The sequence below is a fragment of the Trichosporon asahii genome, assembly GCF_000293215.1.
Source record: "Trichosporon asahii var. asahii CBS 2479 unplaced genomic scaffold scaffold00070, whole genome shotgun sequence".
NCBI lineage: Eukaryota > Fungi > Basidiomycota > Tremellomycetes > Trichosporonales > Trichosporonaceae > Trichosporon > Trichosporon asahii.
Window position 1 is genome coordinate 91,035 of NW_014040855.1, and position 11,541 is coordinate 102,575.

The following is an 11,541-nucleotide window of genomic DNA, read 5'->3' on the forward strand; positions in this document are numbered from 1 at the left end:
CATGGCGCAATGGATCAGCTGAACGTCGTGCTGAGCTTGCTGAGCAATCGCTGAGCAACCCGACTCGCACCGCAGCACCTTCCCCGCCATCGGACAGTGGGCAGTGTTGGTGGAGGTGGGGCTCCAACAACAACGGGACCTGCCGCAACACTGTCCTGCTCGAAATCTGCCGGGATATCTGCGACACGGCTCATACTTTTAGAACAGAACGGTAGAGCCAAAATGCAGTGCATAAATCTATAATATACATGACTTAGAAGTGCTGTCGCCAGTCATACGCGGCGCCGTCCGAAGTGCCGTTGGCCTCCTTGGCCTTCTGCTTCTCGGCCTTGGACTTCTTCGTCTTCTTAGGCGGCTCGGGAGCGGGGGCAGCCTTAGGCTTGAGCAGACCAGCGGCCTTGAGGGCCGCCTTCTCGGCCTTCTTCGCCTCAATGTTGGCACGCGCAGCGGCGCGGCGCTCCTCCTTCGTCATCTCCGCCTTCTCCTTGGGAGCCGCAGCGAGCTTGGCGCTCTTCTTCGGCTTCTCCTCCTTGGGCGCCTTGAGCGCGCTCTTCGGCTGCTTCAGGATGGGGCGGATCTCGACGACACCCTTGGGCCGCGAACGGGGAGCCTCGAGCTTAGCGGGGAACTGGACCGTCTTCGCCTTCTTGCGCACGACGGGGGCGGGGGCCGCAGCCTTGCGTTTTCTTGAGGGGAGCTCGATCTCCTCTTCCTCAGACTCCTCGTCCTCCTCCTCCTCAACATCAGAGCCAGATGACGGCTCAGATCCATCCTCCACGTCAACCTCGGATCCCTCGTCGGAGCCGATAAAGGCGGCCTCCTCGTCTTCGTCCTCATCCTCCTCATCATCGTCGAGCTCATCCATCTCCTCCTCGTCGAGCTCGTCCTCCTCGTCCTCATCGTCGTCGTCGTCGTCGTCGCCGTGCGAGCGCTCCGGGTTGACGTCGGTGTAGTCGTCGTCGAGGAAGATTTCGCGGGTGTCGAGCTCGGACGGCGTAAACTTGACGATTCCGCGCGCCTTCCTCAGCTCCTTGCGGGTCGGGACCTGGGCGAGCACGGCAGACATGTCGGGCTGCTTGACGGCAACCTCAACCTCCATGCTTCCCTTGACCGGCATGGTGTAGTAGGGGAACTCGTTTGCAGCCCAATCGCGGAGAAGAATACGGGCGGCACCCTCGTGGTTCGGCTCGCCGAACTTGTTAACACGCTGGTTAACGCGCGCCAGCGACGTCAGGAACGCCTCGACGTCACCTTGCTCGAAGTACGGGACGTTGTACTTGAGCATCAGGTCCTGCGCGGTACTGCGGGTAACGATGTAGTTGACTGGCGTTAGCTATAAATTAGGCGCATTGTCGCTCACTGAGTGGGAAAACGTCTTTGACGCGATCAACGCGTCCAAGGTTGCGTCGGAGAAGGTCACCGGCGACCTGGGCCTCAAGAGCATCCCACTTCGCAGCCTCCTCCTCGTCAAGCTCGTCCTCGTCGATCTCCTCGTCGTCCTCATCTCCCTCCTCATCGTCCTCGTCCATAGCCTCATCCTCATCCTCATCCTCATCCTCCTCGTCCTCCTCGTCGTGAGCGTGTTCGTGGTCGTGCTCGTCGCCGTGCTCGTGACCGCATCCGCACTCGCTTCCTTCCTCCTCGACAAACTCCCAGCCCGGAGTGTCAATGACGCGAATGGAACCATTGGGAGTCGAAACCTCGACCTCGATGGGAGCCTTGGTTGTAGGAGCGGGCGACTTGGCCTGGTTGGCGGTAGGAAGAACGGGGGCAACCTTGAACTTGCCGTTGCCGAGAGAGTTGAGGATCGAGGTCTTGCCGACGTTAGGAAGACCAAGGAGAGCGACAGCAGGTGTCTCCTTCTTGCCCTTAGCGATCTTGCCAAGAGCAGCAAGGAGCTCTTCCCGTCCGGCGCCAGTGACGGCAGAGAAAAGGTAGGCGGGGAAGGGGAGGGTGGCAATCCAAGCCTCGAGAGCCTCGCGGGGAACAAGGTCTGCAGGTTAGCCGGCTCGACGAATGATCAGCTTCAGCACATACCAATCTTGTTGACAACGATGAACACCTGGCCGTCGGCCTCAGTCACCAGGTCCTCGACAGCCTTACACCGCGTTCCAGAGATGTCACGGGCGTCAACAACCTCGAGGAGGACATCGGCGGCATCAAGCGCCGCCTGGAGCGTCGGCAGGTCGGAGTCGAGGAGAGCCGGAATGTCAGAGTCGTCTGAGTCCTCCTCGGCCATGTCCGCAACGCCGGTCATAGCCACTCGCGGGAGAACCGAAGAAGTCGCAAGGGTCTGGATTCCCGGGGTATCCTCCTCCTCCTCCTCATCGCGCTGTTGCTTGCCCTTGAGAGCTGCCCGGGCCTCAGCAACCTGGATGTCAGTTTGTGCCGTATTGCTTAATGCTCACGAGGCGCTTCTCCTCCGCGAGCTCGGCGAGAACCTGATCCTTGAGGTGGAACGAGCTAGGAACACCAGGGTCGGCCTTGTGCTCTGACAATGTTAGCTGACGCACTCTTCGACCTCAGCATTGACTCACTGGACTTCCACTGGACCTCCTTCTTCGAGTTGCGCTTCTGCTTCCTCTTGTGCTCGGCGACCTTCTTTGTCACCTTCGCGCGGGTACGCGTGTTCTGACGGGCAGAGGTCTCTGAATGTTAGCTTGAACTGTTATACCAGATACGCACTCTTCCTGATGCGCGGCATGGCTGGCTAGCGATGCGATATGTTGTGGTCAACAGTAAAGCTTCTCAACGGAAATTCTTGAGTGCCCTCCACCGGCCCACGTGCCGATCCTGATCTCATCGGAGAGGCACGTGATGAATGATGGGATTAAACGAAAACAAGGACACGGAAACAAATAGGCTCCGCCCATTGTCCCACTGTACGGACTCTCCACTCTGGCGGTCGCTGGCTGGGGCCGCTGTTTACGACGACCGTGACTGATTTCGTCAAAACAAACAATCCTCTCCATCGGTCTCTTGTAACAACACCCACCGCCAACCCGCCATGGCCGCCCCTGCATGGCAAACCGACGAGCTCGGAGAGGAGTGGGTAGAGACCTCTCCGTCGCCCCCCTCTTCACCGACCCAACAAACATCGACAATCAACAATGCATCGAGTCTGAACGCGAAACGAGGCTCCCTTCGAAGTCTCGGTCAGGGTGCCGCCCGTGCACTTCCGCCCAGCCGCAAGAACTCGCTCGGCCCCGACTACGCACGAAGCCCATCCAACCCTCTCATCAGGAATGTCAGCGGCATGCTGTCACCGCCGACGAGTGTCAGTGGCGCCAGTTCTAGCGGGGACGAGGACCGGGCAGCGACCGCCGCTGCAGGCACGTTCCAAATCAAGGATGGAGAGGACAGCCATGGGAAGGCGTTCCCGAAGAGCAACCCTTTCGGACAAGGGAAGGACATGTTCTCGGCTCTCGCCCTTGAGCGCATGTTTGAGCCGCCATCCCCGCCAGTGCAGACCTCGAGCGCCCCGACATCACCCCCTGCAGCCGACAAGACCGGTGACACCATTGCGGCTGATATTTCCACCTCTCCGCGCTCTGTATCCGCACCAACAAAGACGTCTACTCCGACGTCGGCTCCCTTCGCTGGCCTGGATCGCCGAGTTTCTCACCCGTACGCCCCTACCTGCCCCTCTCGACTGAGCAAGTCTATGACACCAATGGACGCGTCATTCGGAACTGTGACTGAGTCCGAGCAGCGAAGTACGCTCCTGCCGCTCGACCACTCGGGGGTCGACGACGAGCAACCAAATCTTCTTCATCTGGGTGACAACTTGGAGACGCAATCCGACTTCGATCACTCTGACCTCTTACGGTCACCATCGCCCTCGGATTCCCGATCAAAATCGCGGACCCGAACACAATCTAGATCGCCCTCTCCGACACCCCGGGGTCCAACGCCCGTAGAGTCGCCGACAAGGTCGCCGACGGGTCACAGTTTCGGAACCACTCGTGAGATCTCTACCCAATCTCTGTTAGAAGAGTCAGAAGACGCTGAGCAGGGCGAGGAGGATGATCGACAACCCTCCCTCGACAAAGACGGATTTGCATTCACATTCACTTCTCCTGTTCGGCGGGAGTCTGGTATCTCGCGACCTTCATTCTCACCCGACTTCAGCCCCTTAAAGAACGGGGAGCCATCGCACTCGACCCTCCGCTCGAAGGAGAGTAAGGGAAACCCAGGAGGCTTGCGGTTATTCCGCAATACGTACGACACCTACACACGAGAGCACTTAAGCGCGCTCGTCGACAGCATCGCCATCCGACCGTCACCTTCGCCGCCTTCAATGCCGAACGCGAAGGATCTGAGGGACTGGTCTCCGGAGGCCACAAGGAGCCCGGTGATGTCTGGTTCGTCATCTGAGTCGCGCTCCCTTTCGATGACTCCCGATTCCGGAACTTCCCTGTCCGATGAGCGCTCCTCGAAGCGGCTGAGGTTGTCTCCAGTGTCTCCGAGACCACGCGGCCCAGCAGCCGTGAGGGACTGGGAAGCTCAAGGGGCGGCTCTCATGAACCGCATCCGGGTTAGCGAGCCGGACTACAGTTCTGTTACCAGTGACAGCCGGAGTTCACGAAGCCGCAGCGAAACCCCGAGCACAGCGGCAGAACGGACAGAAAGTGGCATCGGAGGGCCTACTGTGGATTACGACGCCATTCCCAATATTCCAACGCCGGCTGAGTCCGAGGCGGAGGATGCTCGAGGGACTATGCGGTCAACCAAGTCATCTCAGAGGGTGGTTAACCGCGGCAGCATGCGCTCAGAAACCAGCAAGAATGTCGGTAGTGTCGGCTCCGATGGCAAATGGCGCTCCAACCCGTCGACCACGAGCTCAACCTACCTACACAGAGCCGAGGACATGATGGCCCGAATCAAGTCGCGCAAGGTGTCCGACTCGACCTCTACAAACGTGGTCAGCCCGGAGATGGGCCCCGAGAAATCTCTTTCCACAAACTCCTACTCATCAGAGGCGGAGAGTCACATCCCCCGCTGGAGAAGCCCTGATGATGATCGGAGCAGCAATCAGGACGGCGCCAGGTCGTCAAGCAGGACCTCACGGACTTCGGTTGAGGGCGCCGGACGCCCGCCTAATGTCAATCGTGATGACCTGAACCGGTTTATCTCGTCTAGCACCTTAGCGACGGCCACAACCGCCTCAACATCCTTCGTGAAGCACGCTGGGCCCCGTGACCCCTCAAAGATGCGCGCTGGCATGACTATGATTCAGCCCGGAGACGTGCAGAATCTCATGTCTGATCGGATAGGAAAGATGCGCTACGATCCTGCGAGTATGCGCTGGATCCGCGACACCAACGACTCTTTAGGTCGCGTGGATGAGGCTGGAGAGAGCCGCTTAGGCGCCAGCGACGACAGCGCCGACCCCTTCGCGGGAATCGACAGCGTCAATTCGGTTTCTCCGCAGACTCGCATCACAGCTGCATTCGCCACTCTGGCCGATGAGCCTGTTGCCGACCAAGACCGTGTTTCTGACAAGAGCAAATCTGAGTCTGAATCTGAAGCGGACGAGGCGGCCCAGGAGGAGCATGACGATGCCGATAAGACGCCAATGGCCATTGAACGGCCCATTCTCGGTCAAAGCGTGTCCGCTCCGGTCCTCAAGACGCCAAATGTTGCCAACGCCGGTACACCCAACGGCGGTTTGCGCTCTGCCTTGCGTAATCCCAACGCTACTCCAGCTTCGGCCATGAAGAAGCGTACAGCTTGGCATGCTGATGTCACTCCCAGGCCAGCTTCGGAAAGCCCTTCGATGAAGCAGCGGAGCGTGAGCTTCTCGGACGGTGTCATGATCGCCGAGCATCTGCACTACGAGGAGTACACGGAGTATGAGGAGCAGCCGACTGAGCGCAGCTGGATGCCCAGTGCTCGCACGAAGCGGATTCAGGGGGTCCTGGACAACATGGCCGAGCTCACTATCGAGGACGGCAGCCCTAGCAAGGCGCGTCCCCCCAGGTCTCTCTCCCCGAAGCGACCTTCGACCAGCCAGAATCCCGCTGTAGTCGTCGACCTCGTAGACACCACCGCCGACGACAGCGAGGACACAGTCCCCTTACCAACCCGCTCATTCCGCAGCTTCCGCAGCCGAGGTGGTCGCGGTGACCAGACGTTCCTAACGGAGTGCTCCTTCGGTGTAGCCCACGACCGACTCGTTCAGCTCATCACCGACGTTCAGCCCTTCGAGCCGTACTGGGAGCAGCTGAGGACGATCGACCTGAGCCACAAGGGCATCGACTCCCTGGCCCGCCTGAAGGAGTTCCTGCCCGCGCTGGACGAAGCCCGTCTGAACAACAACGCGATCGAGTACCTGTCTGGCATCCCCTCGACAGTCCGGACGCTGCACGCCTCCTTCAACCGCCTGACCAGCCTCACTAGCGTCAACCACCTGCGCAACCTGCAGTACCTCGACATCTCGCACAACCAGCTTGATGGTGTTTCGCAGCTCAAGTGTCTGTCGCACCTCCGCGAACTGAACTGCAGTCATAATGGCATCACAGATCTCAGTGGCATCTTAGACATGGACTGCCTCATCAAGCTGAATGCCTCTAGCAACCAAATCAAGCGTGTGGACCTGGAGGGCTGCAAGTGGCAGCGTCTGGAGACTCTCGACTTGTCCAACAACCACATCCACTCCGTCCACGGCTTAAACACTCTCAGATCGCTCACGTCGCTGAACTTGGACCACAACAGCCTGCACAACCTCGAGCCTCCCGCGCCCATGACAAGCGTCCGAGTGCTGCGGCTGTCCGACAACGAGCTGAACTACCTCGACTTATCCTTCTTCCCGCGAGTTCGGACGCTGTTCGCCGACAACAATGCGATCCCAGGTTTGTCGCGTAGCTCGACAGGTGGCCATCGCATTGAGAACCTGTCGCTGCGCAACCAGCGCGTGCAGAGGTTCTTCCTTTCGCCGGAGGACCTGCAATCGGTCAAGAGGCTGTACGTCAGTGGCAATAAGCTGGACGCGGACTTCATCCCGCTTCCCGTCTTCTCGCTCGTTTACCTCGAAGCTGCCGCATGCGGTCTGACGTCGTGGCCGACCGACTTTGCCTCGCGCGTGCCGAACCTGCACATCCTCAACATAAATTACAACTTCCTGAGCGACCTGGATGGGCTCGCGGGACTTGTGCGCCTGCGGAAGCTGATGGCCGTCGGTAACCGACTCGGTTCCCAGCGGTATGCAGATGGACTGCAGAGCGCGCCGCTCGAGGAGCTCGACCTGCGCATGAACCCGGCGACGTTATCGTTCTACTTACCGATCATGCTGCCGAAGACAAAGGCGAAGAACGGCAAGCGCGACGCAGACGGCACGATGACGAGCGTTGCCTCGCTCGAGGCGGACGACGCCGCTGTGCCAGCGAACTGGGCTGCGCTCGACAACCAGTTCCGCAAACATCTCCCGGATGAATGGTACTCGAAGCGCCTCGTGTACCGCGGCCTCCTGATGGCCAGCTGCCCCGACCTCCGCACCCTCGACGGCGTCGTCATCTCGAGCGGCGAGAGGCGCAAGGCTGCTCTGCTGCTCGAGTACGTTGCTGCCGCCGGCGCTCGATGACACCTAGCATGAAGACATTCCACGCCATTAAACAAACCCCAAACCCAGAACACAGATCGAGACAGACCCGAGACATGATAGACTCTAATTCTTGCTATTGCCGTTGTCATTTCGCTCACTCTTGCCATAATTTCTGTATGAATACGTCATTCTATCGCAACTACAATCCGGACATGGCCGCGTTCTTCGATTTCTTGCCAACAATCCTGCAGATGCGAGGTCTAGTTTTGGCCTTTCTGCGGCCGTCGCTTGATGTCGGATGCCAGGTCGCTCCGGAAGACGCTTCCGCTGCACGGGGTCCATTCAGTCGTTCGGCACGTTCTCATCCCACCATTCAGGGGCTGTGCGTGCTCTCGGGGGCGTGACAGAGGTGACAGTGGGACGGGCGGCGGCAATGAGGATCCGGACACTTGTCTCGATCAGATGATGGGAGAGCCGGATCCGGGAACTCGGATGTCGCTCGGTGGCGCCGAAGGAAGATTACAGGGACGTCATGACCGAAACATCGTTGCGTGCCGTATATAAATGCTGCACTCAGCAAGCGGGTGCACCCCATGGCCTTCGGCATTGCCACACCCATAGTTTAACACAGCGCGCCCACTCTCGCACTCACACTCACACCCAGCACACACCAAGCTTTGCAATGATATTCACCGCCGCCTTTGTGACGCTGGCGCTGCTTAGTGGCGCCAATGCAACAGACCGGATCAGGTGGCGTAACGCCGGTCCCGGAGACAGCCGTCGCTGGGTGGTCACTTGCAACGGTTCGCCATACGGAGGCTCGCGCATCGGGACGACCTTCGGACTCTCGCACGACTATGCCAAATACTGCTCGATGGACTGGACCGTTTCAAAGGACAAGATCGGGCAGCTCTACACTGGCGGCAGGCCCGAGCCTTGGTCCGGCAAGAAGTTGTGCATGGACGCAACTAGCAGTGAGTCCGCGCTACCCTGTTCCTTCATGGTGGATCAGCTGACCCCAGACCCCGGTAATGGTGCGCTACCCCATATCTGGGACTGCTACGACGGACTCGACGTGCAGCAGTGGGTATACCACTCTGACGGACACATCGAGCTCGGGTGCACCGGTTACTGCCTCGATGTCAAGGATGGATACAATGGCGATGACGCCTTCCGCCACTCCGTGATCCAACTCTGGGACTGTATCCCCGGTAGCACAAACCAGCTCTTCGACCTTGTTCCTGACTCGTCATATCAGCCGGGGCAGTAACTTTAACAATCACCGAAAATCGCTAGTTGGCTCGTTGATACGGACAATGCTATCAGTTCAGAAGCACAACCGGCAGTACATAAAGTGGTTGAGGAAAGAACAGCGATTGAGCTGCTATGAGAGGTGTTCAGCAACGTAGTGACAAAACAGAAGATAATCGAAAGCACCAGGCACTTCGATTCCGTGAGCTCCCTACGACATTGGAACTGGTCATGACCTCAGTCTGGAACCCTGACAGGTCACATCGACAGCGAGCCTGAGAGCTGCGCTTTCGTTATTCCTTTCGCGAGTGTGACATTCTGGTGATATCCTTGCTGGCGCCTGTGTAGGAGGAGGGGAGACGAGGTTGAGAGGAGCGTGGGCATAATATGGCTCCGATACTCAATTGAGGCCCTCGATCAGATGATCCATCTTCTCGGATCCGGGCTAATAACAGGGAAGCTGCGGATTCGCTTGGCTATCTGCGGATGCCTCTCGAATAGTTGAGAGCGAATAGTTAAGGCTGAGTTTATGCGATCTACGAGAGTTGACGTCAATGAGTGTGGCCTGCTCACCTCGGCGGCGCATCGTTGCCTGCACTTGAAATTCGCGTCTGCATTTGGCGTCTTTACAACTCTAGAGAAGCCTGCTGCGTCCCCCCACAACTAGAGGTATGCCACCTGCACACATCTCCCACGTCCCGCATGATAGCAGTCAGCTCTAGGTGTCGTGGGATCCCTCGCCGTGTGCAACTGTTGCGAGCAAGGGCGGACGGATGCTCGATGCTGAAGAATTTCGACGTTCGGCACGAATCTCAGTGTGGTGAACGAAACTTTCGGAGTTCATTTCGAGCACCGAGGCGTAAATCTTGTTGGTCAGCCATTCCATGGGGGTAACAAGTACCGCTCGCTCCGCTATGTGCCTCCGCAGCGCGTGCTTCCATGGACATGCACCGGCAGAGTTCACGCAGACGACTCAACGGCCAAAAGGCGAGACAAGCAAGAGTGGAGCACCGACCGTTCTGGATATCGAGCGGAAGTCGGCGTCGGCAGGAACGGAGCTGGGCGTTCGGCGACCGCCGACCCTGAAGCGGTGCTGACAGCCTTGGCGATCGCATTTGCGTCTTCAGTCCACTCTGAGACCGTCACGATCGTTACAGGCAAGCTTCTTTGTATCTAGCACACAGCGGTGCGCGAGGTGGGCAACGCAGAGAACGATTCGGTTACTATCGGCAAACCCGGCTTTCTCGCTCGGAACGAAACCCTTATCGCAGAAGGAATGGAGCTCGGAGCGGTATTACGCTACGGCTTGGCAAGCAATTAAGCCTCAACTCTTGTCTCATGTCGTAAAGCAGCTCGGTAGGTATATAAGGGCGAGCAGCGAAAAACACCCAACATTGCCGACGTCGACATCGTAACACACCCACAATGCTCGCATCTCTCCTCTTCGCCCTTGTCACCGCTGTCGCTGTCAAGGCCGAAGGACAGGGCCTCCAGTGGCCCACAAAGGAGGACGGCGACTACGCACTCATCAGCACCCCCGCCCCGGCTGGCCGATACCCCTACGAGGGCTTCAAGAATGGTCGCACCGTCAACCTGTGAGTCGACCCCTTCCCCACACATGCTAACTTGCAGGGCCTACAGCCGCACGCCCGACCAGACCCGCTCCTGGATCTTCACCGAGGGGCAGTCAGGCCCGATCCGCACCACGCACACGGCAGAGGGTAACTTCTGCATCGATGCGGGAGAGAGTGAGTCCACCATCCGTCATTGCTGACGTTAAGACCCCGCGAATGGTGGCAAGGTGCACCTGTGGCAGTGCTACGACGGCCTGAAGCAGCAGCAGTGGACGGTGCACAACGGCTCCTTCATTGAGTTGACGGGTACCGGGCTCTGTCTCGACGTCACTGACGGGCACGCTGTCCCGACCACGTACCCTCCCGGAGGACCGAACAAGTGGCCTACAGGTGGACTGCAGCTGTGGGAGTGCGCATGCAACGACAACCAGAAGTTCATCACTGTGGCCATGTGATGGGCTCGCCTAAGTTACGGACAATTCGCGGAGTCATTGGCGCACGGAATGCATAGTTGTGCAAAGACTCTCGAGCAAGACCAGCTCTGGCAGCACACTTCCCGTGCTTCTAGCTTCTGACAAACCGACGCTTGCGGCGAGTACGAGCTACAGTACAGAGACACGTGTTTTTGTATGCGGACGCGACGAGAGCAGATACAAAAACGTACATATGCCCGGTCTCTAGGCATATCACCGAACTAATCATCGAAGCAGCCTGCCTCCGAGAGCTGTGCCCCCTCTGTCCTGGAAGAATTTTCCCCGTACTACGAGCTGCATTGATCGGTGCTTGCGGAGTAGCCTGATGCCGAAGTTCGCTGTTCGGATTCTGGCTAAACCGCCGTTCATGACGGTACGTCACAGTCACTGAACTGTATTCTCGGCCTATGAAAATGCATGCACTGAAAAGGCGAACACCATGAACACGTTCCCGTGGGGAAGGTCTTCGGTGACCCTGCTGCCGCCCTTACTTGGTGGTCAGCACATCTAATCAAACCCTGCAAGCTCGTCCTGTCAGCTTGACGATGATTTCTCGGCAATCCGAAGGCCCTGCGTCCTCGGCGCGTCGCTGCTGTAGCACATGCACAGCCTCGCTTGTCCGAGCACATGTCGTACGTTACACTTTCCGACGGAAAGCCTCCACTCCGAACTCCGTCAGGCCCGCGCCGCACGTCCGCGC

The 11,541-nt window shown here is 58.7% G+C and overlaps 4 protein-coding genes across 4 annotated transcripts; 3 read left to right on the top strand and 1 right to left on the bottom strand.

Annotated features, from left to right (window-relative positions):
- Window positions 1-253: 253 nt before the first annotated feature.
- A1Q1_03842 (uncharacterized protein) lies at window positions 254-2,704 on the bottom strand (the record flags this gene model as incomplete). Its single annotated transcript, XM_014322267.1, has 6 exons — window positions 254-1,323; window positions 1,361-1,993; window positions 2,038-2,362; window positions 2,409-2,463; window positions 2,538-2,631; window positions 2,686-2,704. The coding sequence occupies 6 exons, from the start codon at window positions 2,702-2,704 to the stop codon at window positions 254-256; spliced, it is 2,196 nt and encodes a 731-aa protein (XP_014177742.1).
- A 303-nt stretch (window positions 2,705-3,007) lies between these two features.
- On the top strand, window positions 3,008-7,582 carry A1Q1_03843 (leucine repeat containing protein; the record flags this gene model as incomplete). The annotated part of the gene is made up of 1 exon (XM_014322268.1): window positions 3,008-7,582. One exon carries the CDS (start codon window positions 3,008-3,010, stop codon window positions 7,580-7,582), a length of 4,575 nt encoding a protein of 1,524 aa, XP_014177743.1.
- Window positions 7,583-8,225: 643 nt separating this feature from the next.
- On the top strand, window positions 8,226-8,813 carry A1Q1_03844 (carbohydrate-binding module family 13 protein/putative endo-1,3-beta-glucanase; the record flags this gene model as incomplete). Its single annotated transcript, XM_014322269.1, has 1 exon — window positions 8,226-8,813. One exon carries the CDS (start codon window positions 8,226-8,228, stop codon window positions 8,811-8,813), a length of 588 nt encoding a protein of 195 aa, XP_014177744.1.
- A 1,406-nt stretch (window positions 8,814-10,219) lies between these two features.
- A1Q1_03845 (19 kDa protein having G-X-X-X-Q-X-W) lies at window positions 10,220-10,823 on the top strand (the record flags this gene model as incomplete). Its single annotated transcript, XM_014322270.1, has 3 exons — window positions 10,220-10,389; window positions 10,436-10,515; window positions 10,576-10,823. 3 exons carry the CDS (start codon window positions 10,220-10,222, stop codon window positions 10,821-10,823), a joined length of 498 nt encoding a protein of 165 aa, XP_014177745.1.
- Window positions 10,824-11,541: the final 718 nt, after the last annotated feature.